General features: G+C 42.7%; 1 protein-coding gene across 1 annotated transcript; it reads left to right on the forward strand.

Annotated features, from left to right (window-relative positions):
• Nucleotides 1–5,768: 5,768 nt before the first annotated feature.
• LOC146960588 (calcineurin B homologous protein 2-like) lies at nt 5,769–20,370 on the forward strand. Its single transcript, XM_085772251.1, has 7 exons — nt 5,769–5,941; nt 16,394–16,466; nt 17,015–17,095; nt 17,382–17,506; nt 18,976–19,037; nt 19,700–19,822; nt 20,246–20,370. The coding sequence occupies exons 1-7, from the start codon at nt 5,875–5,877 to the stop codon at nt 20,297–20,299; spliced, it is 585 nt and encodes a 194-aa protein (XP_085628377.1). The 5' UTR covers nt 5,769–5,874; the 3' UTR covers nt 20,300–20,370.
• Nucleotides 20,371–20,804: the final 434 nt, after the last annotated feature.

Below are 20,804 nucleotides of genomic sequence, written 5' to 3' on the forward strand. Positions count from 1 at the left end.
ATTTAATCAGGAAGTTTGAAGGACTTCAAACATCTGAGAGGGAGGAAATCTAGATGGATTCAGGACTGCAACAGTTTAGAAGATACACATGTAATGAAAGACTCAGTAATCCTGTAAACATAGATATGTAAATTATAATGATAGTATCTATATAATATACAATAATTGTGCACATATTTTTAGTAAAATCAACTCACATTATGAGTTAGCATCTAAAGTCATCCCCAGTCCCCAGATAGTATGTACAGTATACAAAACCTATAGAGCAATGGAACACGTTCACTACTCTTAAACGATATTGCGAAATCCCTGCTGAACTTTTTATAGTTCATTGTTGTAACGTCCATGAATTACCGTGAAAAAAACCCTAAACATCTACGAAGAGTCATTCTACAACCGTCATGTCTGACATCATCGCTGGCTGAGGTGCTTTCATCTCTTCCTGTTCTCTGTCAGGTACTCTCCTTATGGACTACTGTACCTCTGCCCCGTTCTGTTATGTCTGTGTCAGAGGCAGGAGGCAGTTGGGGCAGTTGGGAGCGGGGTCAAAGTTCACTCAGCCAGGAAAACTTCATTCATTTCCTGCTGGCTCTCCGCCAACACACACACACATGCTTTCAGTTTCATTGGTTGTGACAGTCTGGACAAAAGCCCAGTCAGGCTAAAACTCTGTCTTTGAGCAGCTCTGTCTGTTTCTGTGTTGATCTGTGATTCATACGCTTTACAACAACGGCCACCTGTCAGTAAATCCACCTGTCAGATGAGGGGGGGGGGGGGGGGGGGGGGGGGGGGGTGTGGCATCTCTTTCTCTTTCTTAAGACTGCAGCCTGACCTTTAGCCTTGTTCCAGACTTTTATAGATTTTTACAGGTTGGCGGATAGTGTTGTGCTCATTTAAGATGACAGAATAGAAATAATCAAAGTCTTGCAGGCAGGATTATACAGGAACATCGTCTTCTTGTCCTTGTGCCAGATAAAGGCCAGTATGGTAACGAGCGTGCAGTAATAAAAGAAACAAAGCTGTTTTATATGATGAAATATTATATTCATTTTCAAATCAATATTTCTGGAACACCAAACAATGAATTCCTGTCTCTTCCCGTGGTTTCCACTGAAATTTATCCCTAAACCTCTTAAAATAGAGGTCTATGTATTTACTCAGTCCTCCTCTGTTTGTTTTGTCCTTTCCTGCAGCTCAGTGTGTGAATGAACACCGTTCTGTATGGCCTGTTGTTTAATCTGTCATCTGTGTATCCGCCCACGTGTCGCCTGCATGTGTCCTTTTTATCACATAGCAAACATACCCACACTTTCATTTCCAGGCCTGGAAACACCTCAGGTAAGAAAGTAAATGGGTGTGACTTCTATGAAACGGAGAGAGAAAGCGACAGACAGTTGACAGGAATGATGTCAGCATTTTCATGAGGTCGACATACTGTACACATACACAATAACATAGAGGGTATCATGACATTTTTCTGAACAAAGTGTTGGTGAGACCAGAAATTCAGTTGAGTTATAGCCTGTAGAGGGCGCTGGAAGACTGAGTCTCGGTTAGGTGCACAAGAACAAGCACAAGAGACAAGTTTTCTGTAGGCCCCCCCCTTCAAAGAGCTGGAGTATTCCCTGGTTGGTTTTGCATCACCCAAAACTAGAAAATTTCCTCTGGGAAATGTTGATAGGGCCACGGGAGCTACGGCCGGTTTTGCCATCTCTGTCAACATATCAGAGAGACTTCGCCCCGGTGTGATTGCCCCGTGGCCCGAATTAAATTACTGAGTTTGAACTGAGTTGTTTTTCAAACATGCATTGTTTTGAACAGTTGCAGACAGGTGAGGACCAAAAACCAGCTCATCAAGCCCCTTTAGATGTAGATGTCACCAAAAAGTGAAGTTTTTTGTGGGTGAAGTTATATCTTATCTTATTATTCAGTTCATTGTTTCTCTCAGAGCTATATATGTGAAAGTGAACTAATTAATGTTAGGAACATAATCTGACTTAACGACAAGGTAACTCTGCAAGTATGAAATGAGATGCAGATGAAATGTCCATGACGGAAGCTATCAGGGACCTGGAAGGAAGCTGGTGTAGTACAGTTTCATGTGATTCTATAAAGCCTGTAGTTAAATCATTCATAAAAACAATTAGCACCATCAGGTGAGGCAAACCAGTCAAATGCTTGAGAACAGCCTCATATAGGGAAATTTTGCAATCGCAACAATAAACCCCATTACACGTTCCATGAAGGCAGATAAAGACCCTGAAAATCCCATTAAGTGCACCCCTTGATGATGTGCGCTAATGTGTTCCCCTGCATGAGATAAGAGATGTTCAGGGGACATCTGTTAATTGTACCGTCTAACATGGACTTCAACAGATTTGAACACAAGCTGGAAGAGAACCAAACTGAGAAATGTGATATTCAGTTCAGTTCAGCAAATTAGATGTAATGATGCGGTATGTTCTCCCTCCTGTTTTGCAGCTGTGCAATGATTCTGCTTAAATCTGGGGCTTTAAAGGAACCGTCCTCCTACTTGGCCCTCTCGGCTGCCACGTCTCCTCTGCACGACTCTTGAGGCGATGTGATAAATGTGCAACAATTTTGATCAACATGCAGATTTATTTATTTATTTCTGCTGTTGTTGTTGTTTTTCTAGCAGTGTAGACGCTTTAAAATATGCTCGGTTTTAAAAAATGCTGTTTTGATAGTTGTCTGAGTGTCCACTTACATACAACTTGTCTTTTGCTGTCTTATTCTCTTTATTTTGGCTGTAGCTATAGACACCCCCACCCCCCCACCCCTGAGTTGTGCCCCAGCAGAGCTAAATGGTAGCAACGCCCCTGGATTGGAGTGATGTTTATTAATGAATCTGCAGAGACCAGAGGTTCTCAGTTGCGATAGGCATTTCCTCTATTTGAGTTATGATAGAATCAAGTTTTCTAAAACTGACTGAAATACTGAGGATGATTTCAACCTCAGGCAGGTTATACTTCTGTAATACTAAAATGACTTGTAGAGCAGATCTCACCCTCCCTGGCTGCTGACAGAGGAGCTGTAGTGAAAGGTCAGCTGATGCTCACAGGCCGCATCATCCTCCTCCAGGCTCTGTGAAGACAACTGTCTACTTCCAACTGAAAACAACACCTTCCACAGCCAGTTAACTGTTCACATTACAAGAGCGAGGAATGCAAACTCTCTGACAGTCTGCCAACTCACCTTGTGTGTGTGTGCACATGTGTGTGTGTGTTGAACATGGAACTGGGTCAAAAATGCTATAAAAACACTGTTAGCTGCGTTATGTGATCCCTGTAAACACCCAGAGGCAGCACAACATAATGTGGCTGATATATCACCAACCTGCTGGTGGGGTTCACATCTGTCATGCAGTTGTTGTTGTTGTTTTTGTGCAGCTGGTGAACATCAGTCAGTATTCTCTAAGGAAACACCAGGTTCAGGTTATTTATTCAACCCTCTGATAGGAGAGTGAGACCCTGTTCCCTGTAATAGTGCCTCTACTGCAGGAGGGGGACCGGTTTGGTCGTTGTGGATCCAACATCATCAACATCATCTGTCTCACAAACACAAGTCACACTGTCTCCACAATGTGTATTTTTATGGAAATGGCTCCATCTAGTGTTTGGCAACACATTGTCTTTCCTGCTACTCACTGATACAGAATCAGCTGAATTAACCCAGCAGGGTATTACCTGCTTATTCACATGCACATTATTTTTGCACCTGTATTATCACAAATACATGGCAGAGACCAGAGTACCTTTGAACCCTTTTAATTTATTTTTTATATACAGTACAGGCCAAAAGTTTGGACACACTCAATGCATTTCCTTTATTTTCATGACTATTTACATTGTAGATTCTCAGTGAAATTCCACTAATGAACCCTGACAAGGCAACACCACCTGTGAAGTGAAAACCATTTTCAGGTCAGGTTCTCATTCTCAACTCATCAAGAGAATGCCAAGAGTGTGCAAAGCAGTAACCAGAGCAAAGGGGGGCTACTTTGAAGAAACTAGAATTGGTGGGGGCAGAGATAGAGGAGGAGGAGGAAGAAGGAGAGGAAGAAGAAAGAGAAGACAAAGAAGAAAAGACGTGTTTTCAGTTATTTCACACTTGTTAATTCCACATGTATTCATTCATAGTTTTGGTGCCTTCAGTGAGAATAAAGGAAACACATTGAATGAGAAGGTGTGTCCAAACTTTTGGCCTGTACTGTAAATGACACATCCAAAAAGCAGAAACAGGTTTGTCACTACTAATTGATAGAATGTTCAGTCTCTGTAGGATAATTTTGTCCAGATTTGATAAGTCTAGGAATAGTGGTTTTTGATCTGGGCCTGGTCTAATGTGATCTCGTTATAAAAAAAGAAAAAAAGTGAAATCTCCCTTTAGCATTTCCACAAAAAAAATAAAGGTTTCACAAATTAATTAGTGGGTGTCAGGCAAAGTTGACGACGTCTTACCTAAAATGTCTAAAATATTTCTACATGTATAAGTGGCACATAAAACGGCTTAAAGGGTGCAACCAACCTTGCAGCAGTTCAATGATCAATGTTATCTATACTAGCCTATTACCTCAGCTGACATTTTAGGAAACACAGTATTATTTTGTCTTTTATATTACTGTATGTAGGATGCATAGGTTGCCACCTACAGGAGAAAGAGGCCTCATTTTCTCAGTTGTCCAGGAAACTGATGTCTTTGGTAATAGCAAAAAAATGCCATAAAACTTTGGGACAGAGTGCTGACAGGCAAAGTAACTTTTGCCAGTGTGAACACCATCAGCACTACAACAAATGCCACAGTCCTTGAAAAACATACCGTAAACCTTCAAATAATGGCCGAGTCCCAATTTGCCGCCGGTCCCAATTATCCACTGGGTGTAGTAAAAAAAAAATTGTATTAAACGTCCATCCCAAATATACGGAGCCCGAGATATGACATGCAAGAAAAAAATACAAATTTGAGATGGAATATCTTCAGCTCAAAATTAAGAAGCTTCAGAATGAGTTTGAGGGACGTTCACAGGTAAGTGTGTAGTGACTGTTAAAAGAATGCATAACATTTCAGTATCATACTTTGGTAAATTTAAACGGTACCTTAACACCTTCTCCAATTCAAACACCTTCATTAAGATGCAAGCATCACTAATGTGTTTTATTCCTTCTTTCTTTCTTTCAGGGACAGAGGAAATGAATGTGTGGAAACAAAATAAAATGAATGGTGAACAAACTGTTTTGTTCTCTTTTTTTTTTATTTTATTTTATTAATCAAACAATTGTGTGATGGCCTCCCTCACTGCCCTGCCAGTTGGATACTCAAGGGTGATGGGTCCACAACATCAGGGGGCTGGGGGTTTATCCTTGGCTGTCTCTCTCGTTGCATGTAAATTTGTGTTGCATCACAAGCTCCATAATCTGTCTTCGAGAGACAGATTAAATTCACGTCTTCATTCACCCTCACTGTAATAAACACAGCATCTATTATTGTCTCTTATTCACAAATATTGTACATTATTGAGGAGATTATTATAATAATAATTATTATTATAGGCTTTCAGGATTTATTTTTTCTGATTTCAAGTCTGTCTTGTCTGCTCTGTTCAAAACATTGTGGAGTTAGTGGGGTTCTGGTTTGGGGCAGGTCTAGGAAGCCCATTGGTTAGTGAGCGCCTGTTAGTCATTGGCTGAGCAACGTGTGTGTCACGTCTGTGGAGGGACTCAGTGTGCAGACTGTCTGCTGCAGCACAGACAGAAAGCTACAGTCACACTGCCAACAGACTGCAGCCTCAGACTGTCAACAAGTGAGCTGTGTGTGTGTGTGTGTGTGTGTGTGTGTGTGTGTGTCTGCAGCAGGATGGGCTCCAGCAGCTCCAGCATCGACAACATCCCCGACGCCCAGGAGCTGATGCAGGAAACCGGCTGTGAGTTGAGATTCTTTGGCTTCACTTGCTTGTTTTGTCAAAAAAAGTAAGCAGGCAATAAAAAGAGAGGAGCTCAAGTTGCAGAAAAACAGCAGAGACCAAACTCAGCTGTTTTAATGTCATTAAGCGTCCGGTTCATTTCATATTTAAAAGTTTGACTGTGTTCTGCTGCCTAATGCACCATCACATCTTCTCTGTCAGACTGAGTTGTTGTTGGTGTTGTGGTGAAGGACAGAAACAGGTGTGAAACATGAGGCCACAGTCTTCCTGCTGCACTTCATCTCTTTTAATGATATCATCATAATGAAAGAGAATAATGTTTGCACACAAACACCTGTTTTAAAGTATCAACATGATGTCATGTGACCTGTTGCATATTGTAAAATTTGTCACCTTTGTTTCTTATTGTTCATATTCTGTGCGTTACACATGTACACCATATATTCCAACTTTTCACATCAGTCATTATCAATAGAAAAGAATAGAAAAAGTGACCGTTTTTAACATGTCGCAAACTATCACAACTCTAGGTTGTGGTCTGGCTCTGAGCTCTCTGATAACAACTCATCAGTGCTGCCTCATCTGTTTATCTTAGTTTGTGTGTCAACTCCCTGAACTGTTCACACTGATACAGACACTCTGCAGTCTGTTCACTGCTTATCTTTGTCAAAGTTAGTGCTGTGGTGCAGATAGTTACTCAGTATGTTTACATGACACTTGAGAAAACCAAATTATTGCCTTAATCCGACTATAACTGGACAAAGAGTGCATGTAAACATGTTAGTCCGACTAATATCGAAGTTCTCCAACTCTGATTAAGACACCCAGATAATACAATTGGAATTTGACTTCCTCCGGCATGTAAACGCCTTGATTGGAGTTTAACTGGACAACACATGTGTGCATGCTCCACCCCCCTTAATTCAAGCAATCATTTTCATAAGCTCTGTGCTTGTTTCTATTTTGATATAAGATGACATGATAACTTTGGGAACAAAAATCAAAGTCACCTGAGCTACAACCTTGTGGTTTCAAGTTACAGTTGACCTGAATAAGTGTGCAGCCTATCGTCCACTGCTGTGTGCACACTCATGAATGTGTACACAACACAAGGAAGGTGGTCACAGTCAATCGATCTGTCCAAGAGAGCACCCACAGTGCCTTGCAAAAGTATTCATACCCCTTGAACGTTTCCACATTTGTCACGTTACTACCACAACCTTAAATGTATTTTACTGGGATTTTATGTGACAGACCAACACAAAGTAGCACATAATTGTGAAGTAGAAGGAAAATGCTGGATGCTTTCCTTCAGCAGGGACAGGGAAGCTGCTCAGAGCTGATGGGAAGATGGATGGAGCTAGATACATGGCAATCCTGGAGGAAAAGACTTGAGACTGGGACGGAAGTTCACCTTCCAGCAGGACAACCACCCTAAACATCCAACCAGAGCTACAATGGACTGGTTTAGGTCAAAGCATATCCATGTGTTTGAACAGCCCAGTCAAAGTCCGACAGATTGAGAATCTGTGGCAAGACTTGAAAACTGCTGTTCCCAGACGCTCTCCATCCAATCTGACTCAACTGGAGCTGTTTTGCAAAGAAGAATGGGCAGAAATTGCAGTCTGTAGTCTTGAAAAGAAATAATATACATAAGCATGCCACACTTTTCAACACCATGTATCATTTTCCTTCCACTTTACAATCATGTGCTACTTTGTGTTGGCCTGTCACATAAAATCCCAATACAATTAATACGAGTTTGTGGTGGTAATGTGACAAAATGGAAAAGTTCAAGGGGTATGAAGACTTTTGCAAGGCGCTTTATACAAGACCTCTGGCAGAGAGAGTGCATGTGCACTGGGACTGGTTGTATGCCGCTTGATTGGAGATGTGGTGCAGCTCTGAACAACAGGTGACAGTGATGAGGCTGATGAGGAGGTGCAGGTGGAGAAGCAGGGCTGGAGTAACCTTCACAGCAGCAGGGATGGTTGGTTGGTTGGTTGGTTGATTGGTTGGTTGAAATCTTTATTTTGAACATGCATTAAACAAAACTTAAACAAAATCTCCATTGTAATGGCTAATGTTGGCTAGCAGGTATTCCTGGCTTACACGTGTCCAAAACACTGTTGTCCTTAAAAATCCACTTTAAGTCCAGGTGATGTTAGAAAAAAGATTTATTCCACAAGTGTCACTCAAGTATCCATAAACTTGGCTTTCTAAACAAAACAGGACGGGACACGGTAAAAAACCGTGTGTCTCCACTGCTAGCCTGGAGTTCACTACTCAGGTCAATGACCTCACTTCCTAGCGTCCGAGGCTGCTGACTCTTAAAGCTACAGTACCGCCAGCATTAAATTTAAAGGAAATAGCCCATTCTAGACAGAAAAGATTAACAAATAGCAATATTCAATTAAACTCACTCATCAACGACTATTAGATCAATATATAAACTTCAGATCCAAAGTTACAGTACAAAATATAGGTAAATTACAAAAGGAGAAATAAGAACTCAGCAAGCCCATTCTTGCCTCATACATATCCGGCCCCTAATTGTTCTCTAAACTTAGAAACAATTACAAACAACATGAATCAAATGGGGCAATTAAAGTCTTAAGAACAATAACAATCCAGAGTCGTGTCTTCTTTATTCTGACTTTAGAAGTCTCTGGTACTTGAAGGAGGCCAGTCTTTACCTCCGTCTCATACTGCTTCTAGGAGCAGACAGACCTTTGTGATGGGTCTGACTAGTTCACTGGTCTTAGTCTTTAGACGAACCCGGCGAACGAGTCCATGTTCATCTGGCATTGCCTCAATAACTTTGCCAATGACCCATGAGTTTCTTGGTGCAGTCTCATCCACCAGCAAAACAATGTCCCCTGGGACAAAGTTGCGCGACACCCGTGACCACTTCTGGCGCGTCTGGAGCTCAGGCAGATATTCCCTCACCCAACGTTTCCAAAAAAGGTCCACCATATATTGGGTCTGCCTCCATCTTCGACGTGCATAGAGGTCCTCCGTCTTGAAAAGTCCTGGAGGTAGAGATGGCTTGGTCATCAGTAGTAGGAGGTGATTCGGGCTGAGTGCATCTAGGTCGTTGGGGTCACCGGAAGGGGTGGTAATGGGTCGTCCATTAATGATGGCCTCAGCTTCACACAGAAATGTCTGGAGGCTTTCCTCATCCAGATTCTGAGTCCTCAGAGTGGCATTGGGCATTTTCCTGATGGACCTGATCAAACGCTCCCACACTCCTCCATGGTGAGAGGCAGCTGGGGGATAGAACATCCATTTTATGCCTCGTTGGAGCAAACGTGTCCTCTATTTTGGAGGTGTTCCACTCTTGAATAGCCTTCTTGAGCTCTCGCTCTGCCCCAACAAAATTGGTCCCGTTGTCAGAACGCAGCTCCACAACTTGACCTCTTCGTGCAATAAACCGGCGAAGAGCGTTAATGAAGGAGTCTGTGTCTAGGATGCCGCCACTTCTAAGTGGACAGCCCGAACGGGATGCAGGTGAAGATAACACCATATCTCTTCACAGTAACTCATTCTCGCTTCGCTTCAAAAGGACCGAAGTAGTCTACTCCGGTTCTAGTGAAGGGCGGTTCATCAGGTAAGACCCTGTTTCGTGGCAGGTCTGCCATTTGTTGCTGCCCAGTAACACCATGTAGCCGTCGACACACAAGGCACTTGGATAGGACTCTTCTTATTGCTGCACTGACATTCGGGATCCAATATTTTAGACGCAGCTTGGATAGGACATGGTTGCGTCCACTGTGACCTACTTCCTTGTGGACCTCTTGAAGGATGAGCTCTGACACCCGTAGGTCTTTAGCCAAGATAGCAGGATGCTTAGATTCTTCTGGCATGGCTGCACGGTTGAGCCTGCCTCCGACTCTCAGAATACCGTTTTGAAGAACTGGGTTTAGCTTGTATAGGTGGCTACTCCTTTTGACAGGTTCACCTTTCTTCAAGGAGTTGATTTCCTCTTGGAACCTTTTTCTCTGACAGTGGCGTATGACCTCCAGTTCAGCCTCTTTCAGATCATCGACCGTGAGGGTTAGTTTGCTGAGGCTTGCCTTGTAGTTCACCATGAACTTATGCAACTGCCGTATTTGTTCGTCCTTATCCGTGTCAGACAGCGCAATAGCTACTCTTTGCTCCTTTCTCTTCTTAGCCATGCAGAGCAATGTGTTCTTCACCTTAAGAATCCATGCCACTGCTTTCTTAAGGCGCATCCATGAGGAGTAGTACTCAATTAGCGTCTGCATTGCGTCAACCTTTTCTCCTACTGCAAGAGCATTTATGGTGACATTCTTCTTGATCTCTGGATCAGCAGTGTGAGATCTGTCAGACGATCAGGGTTCTCTGGCCAGTTGTCGGACGATGGGTGAGAAAGACAGGTCCAGAGAATCCAGCTTGATTCTGCACAAAGGGATTCACTTTCTGTCCTCTTGATGCATAGTCAGCAGGATTCAAGTGTGTGCTGACATGCCTCCATTGAGATCCTGTTGACACCTTCCGAATTTCCGCCACTCTATTGGCTACGCATGTGGGGAACCTTGTCATTTCGTTGTTTATATACTTGAGCACAGCCGTGCTGTCTGTCCAAAATATGGAGTCCGCAAGCTGTAGCTCCAGTTCCTTCCTTATTAGTCCATCCATGCGCACTGCCATAGTTGCCGCTGTCAATTCCAGGCGCGGGATGGTGGTGGGCTTGAGTGGGGCGACCCTAGCCTTTCCCATGACAAACGCGCTATGGACTTGGCCTTTGCTGTTATGCTGGACCAAGTAGGTAACTGTGCATAGCCCTCTTCACTCGCATCACAAAAATGATGCAGCTGAGCGTATGTCGCCTCTCCAAAACGGGCTGGCTTGAAACATCGATCAACTCCGAATTCAGTGAGCAACTGCAGATCTTTAATCCAATCGAACCACTGCTGTGCAAGATGATCTGGAATCATGTAATCCCAGCTGAGCTTTAGCCTACAGAGCTCTTGCAAGATCTTTTTTGCAGGCAGAACCACCGGAGCTAAGAATCCCAACGGATCATAGACAGAACTCACCAAGGAGAGAATGTTTCTTCTGGTGGGAGGTCTATCTTGGATGACAATCCTGAACTTGAATTGGTCGGACTCGACGCACCATTGTACTCCCAATGCTCTTTCCATGGGGAGTGAATCTTGATCCAGATCGAGATCCTTTACTTCTTTTGCCATTTCCTTCTCGGGTATAGCTGCCAGTACCACCCGACTGTTGCTAACCCACTTTGTTAACCTGAAGCCCCCTTTCTGACAAATGGCTTTCAGATTGCGACAGAGTGACACGCCTCTTCTTCGGAGCTGACTGACTTAAGGCAGTCATCAACGTAGAAGTTGTGCAACACTGTGCTGATTACTGAAGCATCAAAACAGGTCCCTGTTGTCTTCAGCGCATCGTCTGAGGGCGTAGCTCGCACAACTCGGTGATGAAGTAGCACCAAATAGGAGCACGACCATCCTGTATTCCACCAGTGGTTGGTTCAGGTCTCCACCAGGCCACCACAGAAACCGAAGGAGGTCAGCGTCTTCTTGTGGGACCCTTACCTGGTGGAACATGGCTTCCACATCAGCCATAGTAGCCACCGGTTCTTGGCGGAATCTGGTGAGAACTCCAATTAAGGAAACTGGTGAGGTCTGGTCCCTGGAGAAGTTCCTCGTTCAACGTGACTCCCTGATAAGAAGCACCACAATCATACACAACACGCAGCTTGTGTTTTTTAGGATGGTACACTCCATGGTGTGGAATGTACCAAACCTTTCCATCGTTGCGGGCCAGCTCTTCATCGGCAACCTTCATTGCAAAGCCTTTGGTGATCATGTCACTCATAAAGGCAATGTAGTCCTCCCGGAACGAATGATTCTTGAAAAGCTTCCTCTTCAAGTTTAAGGCCCGCTGTTCTGCTACAACACGATTGTTCGGCATTTGAAGCTCCTTGTTCTTTAGTGGTAGACCAATATAGTAATGCCCCTCTACCAATCTGGCAGACTGTGAAACACTGTCCATGAATTGGAGGTCTTCTTGGGACATCTCCAGCTGTTCTTGGTTGCTTTCAGGAAAGTCGTATTTGAACTGTTGGTTCCACAGCTCATCCAGTTTAGCCACTGATATTCTGTTGGATGTAATGTATTTTCCATCTCCAGTAGGTTCGCAGTTGTTGTCCCTCAATGGCCCATTCACGGTCCATCCAAGGATAGTTCTCACAGCGTAAGGTCCATTGTCAACACTCCTGATGACCTCTTCTGGTTCCATGGCCTTTGGCACATTGGTCCCAATCAGCAGACCTATTTCTGCATTGATGTGGGGGATTCTCACTGCTCCAGATGGGGCCACCTGTCCACGTCTTCCTGCTGTGGAATGTTCCTTTTATTAGCTGGAATGGTCTTTTGAGAGAAAACTTCCTGTAGTTCTATGAAGTTGCAACTTTCTAGGCCACACACTTCCAAACCTGTTACCACATAGCTGCGAACAGTCTTTTGTTCTCCCATGGTTGTTAGGAGAATGTCAATCTTCTTTCCACTAATGTTGAGCATATTCATAAGCTCTTCGGTGCAAAAGGTGGCCGTACTGCCTGGGTCCAAAAAGGCATACGACGTAACCACCTTGTCGCCTTTCTTCGCTTTTACTTGTACCGGAACAATGGCAAGGATACTGTCTGTGTCCCCGGCCCCAGTATCAGAACATGCTTTGTTTGCTTTGTCCACAAACCCACTGATCACAGACTGCTTCTCACCGTCATCTGATGACTCTTCCTTAGGTGTAACTTTGTCTTTGCTCTTTATGTGCAACACAGTGGGATGAAGCAATGAGCAGGCCTCACAGTGTAATTTCTCCTCACAGGACTTGCTCATGTGCCCCTGCTTCAAGCAACTGAAGCACAGTCCTTTGCCACGGAGAAAGTCTATCTTTTCTTTGTGAAGCGATTTCTCAGCTTCTTACATTGAGCCATGCTGTGTTCACTTGACAAAAAAGACAGGGCTTGGTGAAAGCGCTGCTAGGGCTATAGGACTCCTCTTGCTTGGCTTTAACTCTGTGCTTTACACCTGTTTGATTACTCATTGGTGTTGCAGATGTAGTAAAGGTCGTACTGTGACTCTTCCTCTCTGCTGTGAAATTTACTGGAGATTAAACTTGTCCTTTGTTGCTGTCCTTTATGTCTCCAAACAAGGGGTGTAGTGCTACCTTAGCCTGCATGTTAACAAACTTGACAAGATCCTTAAACTTGGGTCTTCTCGCAGTTTGCTCCTGGATATCGAAGGCAACACCCCTCCTCCTCTCTCTAAATTTATACGGAAGCTTGTTGACAATGGCGCGTTGTTGGCGACGTTATCCAACTCCTCCATGTAATCCAAGTCTGACATGGCATTGTTACAGCTGGTGAGGAAGAGAGCCAGTGCATTGAGACCTTCGCCATCATCTGCCTTGATTGTGGGCCAGCTTAGAGCCTTGTCTATGTATGCCACAGAGATCCTATATTCGTTTCCGAAATGTTCCTTTAAGAGTTTCTTTGCTTTGTGATAACCCTTATCTGGATCCATATGTAGACAACTCCGTATCAACTCTCTGGGCTGTCCGTTGGTGTATTGCTCCATGAAGTACAACCGATCCTTGCTGCTCTCTGTTTTTCCTTCGACACCATGCTCGAACGCCCTGATGAAGAGTCTATATTCCAACGGATCTCCCCTGAAGACGGGAATGTTTTGTGGTGGTAGAGTAGAAAGTTTTTGTTGCTTGATCAATAATTCTGTAATGTCCCTTTGACGTTGCCTTGCAGTGGGCAAAGCCGCTGCACCTGCTACACTTTCACTAGAACTGCGGATTAAAGACGAATCGTCATCTTCTTCATCACTTGTAGCTGATGAAATTGACTGTGCAGCGTTGGAGAGTGATGATGGCTTGTGTTTACGTCTTGTATTTCCATGATGCTCAGTAGTCACGTCATGGCCCGTTCCAGACTCTCTATGACGGTCCTTTATCATAGCCGGCTGCTCCCATTGCTTAGACTGTTCATCGTCCTTTTGTAGAGCATCAGCTTCTTCAAACTTCTTTAAAATCTTAAGTTTAGCATCTGAAGCAGCTAAAGCCGTCTGAAGCTCAAGGTCTTCTTTCTCAGCCTTCAACTTTACTTCTTGCCTATCCAAGGCTTCCTTCTTTTTCAGTGTTGCTGCCCTTGCCAAAAGCGCAGCCCTTTCCAGTTCTGCTTTCAAGCGTGCCGACGAGGCAGAAGAACGACCAGAGCTTGCCTTAGACCTTTTGGACTTTTTTGATGATGCTTCTGATATGCTATCACATGGTTTAATATTTTCATTAACTTCTCTTGCTTCCTCCATACGTTCATGGACGTCTGCAATCCAACCATCAACATAATCACCGAAGCTCTTGAATGAATCAGATTTTGGTTTAAACCACTTCTCTTGATCACTGTTAATTTCTTCCTCTGAGGTAACTTGCTGAAACAACCCTTTAACAGAAATGTTCAGCTCACAAAACTCTCTGAAGAGCTTATTGAACTCAACAACCAGCTTGGTCTTAATCACCTCCAAATTGCCATCATCCATTAAATGAAGCATCTCATTCTTTTTTGTTGTAAGCTGAGTCAGTTGCAGCTTTCCTTGACCGTATTTTCCTCTGTAACGCATCTTCCATAGCTTTGACTGTAGGTTTCACTTGTCGTCTTATCAATGTGGCTGAATCTTTGTCCTCCGCCATGATTCCTAAGACAAGACTAGCCCTTTCCACATGCTTCTGCTGTTAGCTTAATACAACAAAGTGTTCCAATGACTTCCAAAGCACACACAAAGGATAACCGTCCTCGGATCGTTAGCGCACCGTCCGTGAGTCGTTAGCGGGTCGTCAGCGCTAATTGGCATAATAATGCTCTCAGTCCACACATTAGTCTTTTCCAGCAGCAGCTGCACTTACTTGAGTCCTTACAGAGAGCTTTTCCTTTCCGTTCCAGGATCCACAAACTCCAATGTACTCCTGGTCCACAGGCAAAACCACAAGGAGAAGGTTTTTTACTAATGTAATGGCTAATGTTGGCTAGCAGGTATTCCTGGCTTACACGTGTCCAAAACACTGTTGTCCTTAAAAATCCACTTTAAGTCCAGGTGATGTTAGAAAAAAGATTTATTCCACAAGTGTCACTCAAGTATCCATAAACTTGGCTTTCTAAACAAAACAGGACGGGACACGGTAAAAAACCGTGTGTCTCCACTGCTAGCCTGGAGTTCACTACTCAGGTCAATGACCTCACTTCCTAGCGTCCGAGGCTGCTGACTCTTAAAGCTACAGTACCGCCAGCATTAAATTTAAAGGAAATAGCCCATTCTAGACAGAAAAGATTAACAAATAGCAATATTCAATTAAACTCACTCATCAACGACTATTAGATCAATATATAAACTTCAGATCCAAAGTTACAGTACAAAATATAGGTAAATTACAAAAGGAGAAATAAGAACTCAGCAAGCCCATTCTTGCCTCATACATCCATGATCAGAGAGAAAAATAAAGTTTTATAAAGTATGAAATAAAAAGTATAAAACAACATCTAAAAAAGAAAACACACAACAACAAAATGCAAACAAACAAAAGGACAACATGTTTGAAAAGGAGTAGGAAGAAGTAAAAGAACTTATAAAACTCCTACCCCCACTCTTTGTTTCATTATAAGCAAAATTAAAGCAGAAGTAAGTGGTCCGGTGGTTTTGGCTAATGCTGCGTTCCAGGCAGGCTTTTGAAATCGTAAATTACAGCTTCAAGTCACAACTTACGACTTTGTAGCGTTTCAGGCAACCCACTCGTGTTTCTCCGACCTGTTTTACCTGTGAAAGTCACTATAACGGCCACTCGTAACTTCTGACCCGTGAACTCGTACCAGATCGAACTGGTACCACTTCACGGTCGGAAAAATACGAGTTGCCTTGAACGCACCATAACAGTCCTCGTCCCTACGTCACCACATTCACGGTGTTCCTTGGCTGCACACACAGCCCTGCATGCCGTTCTCTCTCCTCATTGGATAAAAACTGTAGGATACGATAAATGTTTTCTCTTCGGCTCAGAGCAGAGCAGAGTGACTGACAGACCCGTGTTTCAGACCAAACACTCTATGTAAGTGATTGCTGTCGGAAGATATAACTATTTAAGACTTATATTAACACAAATATATCACTTACTTCTGCTTTAACAACGCAACAGTGTATATATACAGTAACAGTATGATAATAATAATAATCAAAATACCACCAAAAACAATAATACATCAGTATGATAGTACAATACTAATTGATAATGATAAAATATAATTTAAAAAAAAAAAGTGTAACATTGAACTCACCTCAGAGTGAGATGAATGTGGTTCTGCTTTAATGATGTGATCGGCTCTTGATCAGTGTGTAAACTGTGTTCCAGTCTCTGCAGCCCACATCCTGCGTCTGTACGACAGGTTTCAGTTTCTGGACAGAGACCAGATGGGAGACCTGAGGTTGGTATCCATCCATCCATCCATCCATCCATCCATCCATCCATCCATCCATCTCTTTCTATCCGTCATCCCCCTCTGTCTCTTTCTATCCCCCTTCTCTGTCTTTTTACTTCTTTATTTCTTTCCTTCTTTGCTTTGTGTCTACCCCTCTCTATCTCTTTCTATCTATCATACCCCTCTCTCTGCATCTTTTTCTCTCTTTATCTTCTTTCTTTCTTCTACCCCTTTTCTCTGTCTTTTTACTTCCTTCTTTCTTTCTTGCCTCTTCCTTCCACCCATAGAAAGACATTCATCTCTCAGCCTTCAAGTTTTATGTTTTAGCTTTAGCCTTTTTCAACAATTTCTTCAGCTCATTCAGCAATAGCGTTCAGCTGCTTTCAGCATTCACACGCATTTCCTGCTGGAAATGCTTCTTTTTCTAGTTAGTGTCCGTCCGTCCATCCATCCATCCATCCATCCATCCATCCATCCATCCATCCATCCATCCATCAAGACTTTGAGAGAGGTTGCACAGACCAGTGTGTTAAAGCTTTGGTTCTGTGTCTCAGGCTGGAGGATTTCGGAGCGCTTCGGGAGCTGGCCACGAACCCCATCGGAGACAGGATCATCGGCGCCTTCTTCTCTCCAGGGTACAGCTGAGCAGACTGACCATGTTTCAGACACCTCATACTCACTTTGCCATGTTTTAGACCATCAACTATGATAGGAACATGAACTATTTCCTTTTGCAACAACTCAGGCCATATTAATGATATTATATTATTTTTGCTCATGCTGTTTATTAATATTTCATGTGAGAAGTGGAGGTCTGAGGGTTTTGGACATGGCAGCTTCAGTATACTACATAGCAGCATATGGTCTGTTTGGCATGTGTTTGTTACTCGGTAAACAGGAAAACATTTCCTTTCCTTTCAGACAGGAAACAGTGGACTTTCCCTCCTTTGTCCGAGTTCTGGCTCATTTCCGTCCAATTGATAAAAACCGAAGCAGAGAGGGGGCACAGCAGGAGCCGGCCAACAGCAGGACCAGGAAACTCAAATGTCAGTCCTCCATTAAACCTGACCACACCCACTACTGATCATGCAGCTACCTATAATAATAATAATAATAATAATAATAATACATTTTATTTGGCGAATTTCACGACACTCAAGGCCACCAAAAAGAATAAAAACAGTCAACAAAAGTGAAAACAAACACAACAATTGTGATAGATAAAAAAATCAAAGTGCAACCGTGCGGCAATGCAGCCAAGGTTAAAGTGCATAATTGTGCCAGTCTGAAGGGGGGAGTTTTTAATCGGGATTTGGTATAATAGGTGTAATAGGTGTAATATAACTGGAGGAGGAGGTTCTGTAAATGATTGGAGCAGTAGAGTTTTGGACCAGTTGCAGTTTATGGATGGACTTGTCAGGCAGACCATAAAGAAGGGAGTTACAATAGTCAAATCGGGATGTAACCAGGGTGCGGACCAGGATAGCGGTACTGTAGGATATGAGAGACGGGTGCAGGCCAGAGATATTACGTAGTGGTAGGCTGAGCGTGTGATTGACACAGACTCTTAACCTAAGGGGGGGAGAGACTGAGCAGTTACCAAGGGGTATAGTGAAGTTCACAAATTTTAAAATGAACCAGTTCATAATTTAAAACTTTGAACTAAGTTCACGCTTCCAAAACTGAACTAGTTCATAGTTCTTTTTTTTTTATATGTTGCTGCGAGCTATTATTTTCAAAATGATTGCCTCAGTCCATATCGAACCACAGACAGCAATTATTTTAGCAGTTTTAACCAGTATTAGTTATAGTTACTAGTTACTTTCCCCAAAAAGTTACAACGTGATGAAAGTAATTAATTACCAGGAAAAGTAAATATTGCGTTACTATTTTATAAAATTCTCAAATATGTCAAATTACTTGGACTTCCCTCTCTAACCCCTGTTCTAACCAATGCAGACCGGCTCCGCCACGCGCTGTAACACCATGCGCCGCTGATCCAAACAGCTGATAGGTGTTGCCAGATTGGCTGGTTTTTCCGCCTGTTTACAGTGTGTTTTAGCTGGACTTTTGCCCGGAAGGCTCGATGGAAATCCGGCACACTCCTGAACAAAGTCATATACTGTGAGAGAGCGCTGTTCTCAAACGCCAGAATTAACGCGTTCACAATAATATTCATCAAGCGGAAATACCGTACGTTTAGTTCGCCCCAAAATATGAACAAGTTCATGAACGATTGTTCATTGAACGCGTTCAGGCACAACACTGGTTTTGTCACTGTTAAGTTTGAGAAAGTTATGGGAGAACAAGGATCTGAATTCCTGTAGGCAATCGGAGAGAGAGATGGGAGGAAAGAGCAGGTGGGTTTGGTGGACGGACAGTTGGGTGTCATCCGCATAGCGATGGAACAGAATGTGATATTTACTCAAGATATACTGCCAAGAGGGAGGAGGTATGACTGTTCTTCTGAGAAAATGTATGAACTCCTTCTCTGTCTCTGTCTGTGTGTTTTCAGTTGCCTTCCGGTTGTATGATCAGGACAAAGACGGAAAGATTTCCAGAGCGGAGCTTCTTCAGGTCTGTCAAGTCACAGCTATAGAAAATGTTACTGAGAACTGTTGGTGTTTCACTCTTACATCAGCCCAAATTTTCCATCAATCTTAAACTAGAGAAATGTATGATTCAGATTATGGTGATTCTCTAGTTCATTGGTCATTGGCCTGTCAGTGATGCCATGTCCTCCATCTGCCACTGTCAGCGTTTGACAGAAACTCAACATTGACTTTTATCTAGTTTAATCTAGAGTTCTGCTTCGAATTAATCTGCTTTATGGGTGTTTGTACTGGTTTTACCTTGCTATTTCATGACATTACTAAAGACCATCTTCTCTTTTTGTCAACATTGATATGGTTGACTTTAAAAAACAGAGTATTGATAGAAACTGCTCGCTTTTTTAATGTTCTCCTCAAAGATATCAAATACTTAAATCTTGTCCATGTTAAGCTGGAGAAAGTTGCACTTGTTATCCTTTAAAGCAATCCTTAGGACAACCACAATAGTACCCATGTCAAATAACATGTAATTTTGTGTCATCTGTACAGTATTTATTATTATTATATTATTTAGGGGGACCCATAATCGGTCCCTGAGGGGAACAAAAAAAGAAATGGACCTACCAGGATTAGAGGGGATTTGTTGTGTGACTATTCATTGGTTGATCACTGTGACTGTGTGTGTAGGTGCTGCGGGCAATGCTGGGGTTGCAGGTGACGGAGGAGCAGCTGCAGAGCATCGCTGAGCGAGCCATTCAAGAGGCTGACCTGGACAGAGACGACGCCATCTCCTTTGAAGAGTTCAGAAAGGTGACAGCCACAAACCGTCAGAGCTCAAATTCTTCTGTTTCATATGTGTTTTTAAAAAGTGAGGACACACAGATCATACTAAACTAGCTCCTCAGTTTAGGATATTGTTGGCAGATGATATATATTTCTTTAAAATTAATAAGGATTGTGGGAGTGCAAACTTTCATTTCTTCTATCTAAAGCAGGAAATTAAATTCTTGACATTTTAGTACCATAAAAAAGAAGAATTTACAGCAGTGGAGGTCTATGGCTGAGTACTGTAAAGTTTGTTCAGGTTGAGCTTCTTTAAAATGTGACTACGCCTTTCTGAAATATCCATAGAAACATATCTAGTTTGTCCAGCAACACCAGTGAGGCTTTGTGACCTTTTCTTCCTCATTAGATACTAGGAAAATAATGTAACATTTTTTTGTTTGTTTTCAGTCTCTTGAAAAAGTGAACATTGATCACAAGATGAGTACCCGCTTCCTGAGTTAAAGGATGAAAAGACACTGGAGCAAAAGGATGAACTTTCAGTGGGAGATACGAAGAACAACCAACAGACTGATTTTATTCTTGACAGTGGTTACCAAAACAAGTCTGCTGATTTCATCCGTGCTGTTACCTGAATAGAGGATGAGACTCGGGATTCAATTCTGTAAGGAGTTAAGGAGAAACCTTTACACCCTAATAAACTGCAGATTTATTGAAAAAATAAGTAAATGAAAAAAAAAAAAAAAAAAAAACTGTGTTGAGAAAACAAAAGGTGAACTACAACAAACAAACAAACACCAGTTAGCTTTTTTCTTAACAAACACAAGGTCAGATTTTGTCTTTGATCATCAACCGTTGTAACCATCATCATAAGCACAAAGACAAGAAGCAGCTTTTTGTGAAGCCATAGTTGGCTGCTTGGCTGCACACTGGGAAAAGTAAAGCTCACTTGTGTACATTGTGGACCTTGTGGATCTAATGTAATGTACTTATGTGAGTGTAAGTTATG

The sequence above is a fragment of the Trachurus japonicus genome, unplaced genomic scaffold (assembly GCF_045865225.1).
Source record: "Trachurus japonicus isolate A0001 unplaced genomic scaffold, Traja_1.0 AP030205.1".
In the NCBI taxonomy this organism is placed as follows: domain Eukaryota; kingdom Metazoa; phylum Chordata; class Actinopteri; order Carangiformes; family Carangidae; genus Trachurus; species Trachurus japonicus.

Bases quoted from the DNA above. Each gene is read 5' to 3' on its own strand.
- LOC146960588 (XM_085772251.1), top strand. From the start codon at position 5,875: ATGGGCTCCAGCAGCTCCAGCATCGACAACATCCCCGACGCCCAGGAG. The intron at 17,507-18,975 runs GTCAGTCCTCCA...GTGTGTTTTCAG, and splicing joins CAGGACCAGGAAACTCAAAT to TTGCCTTCCGGTTGTATGAT. The intron at 19,823-20,245 runs GTGACAGCCACA...GTTTGTTTTCAG, and splicing joins CCTTTGAAGAGTTCAGAAAG to TCTCTTGAAAAAGTGAACAT.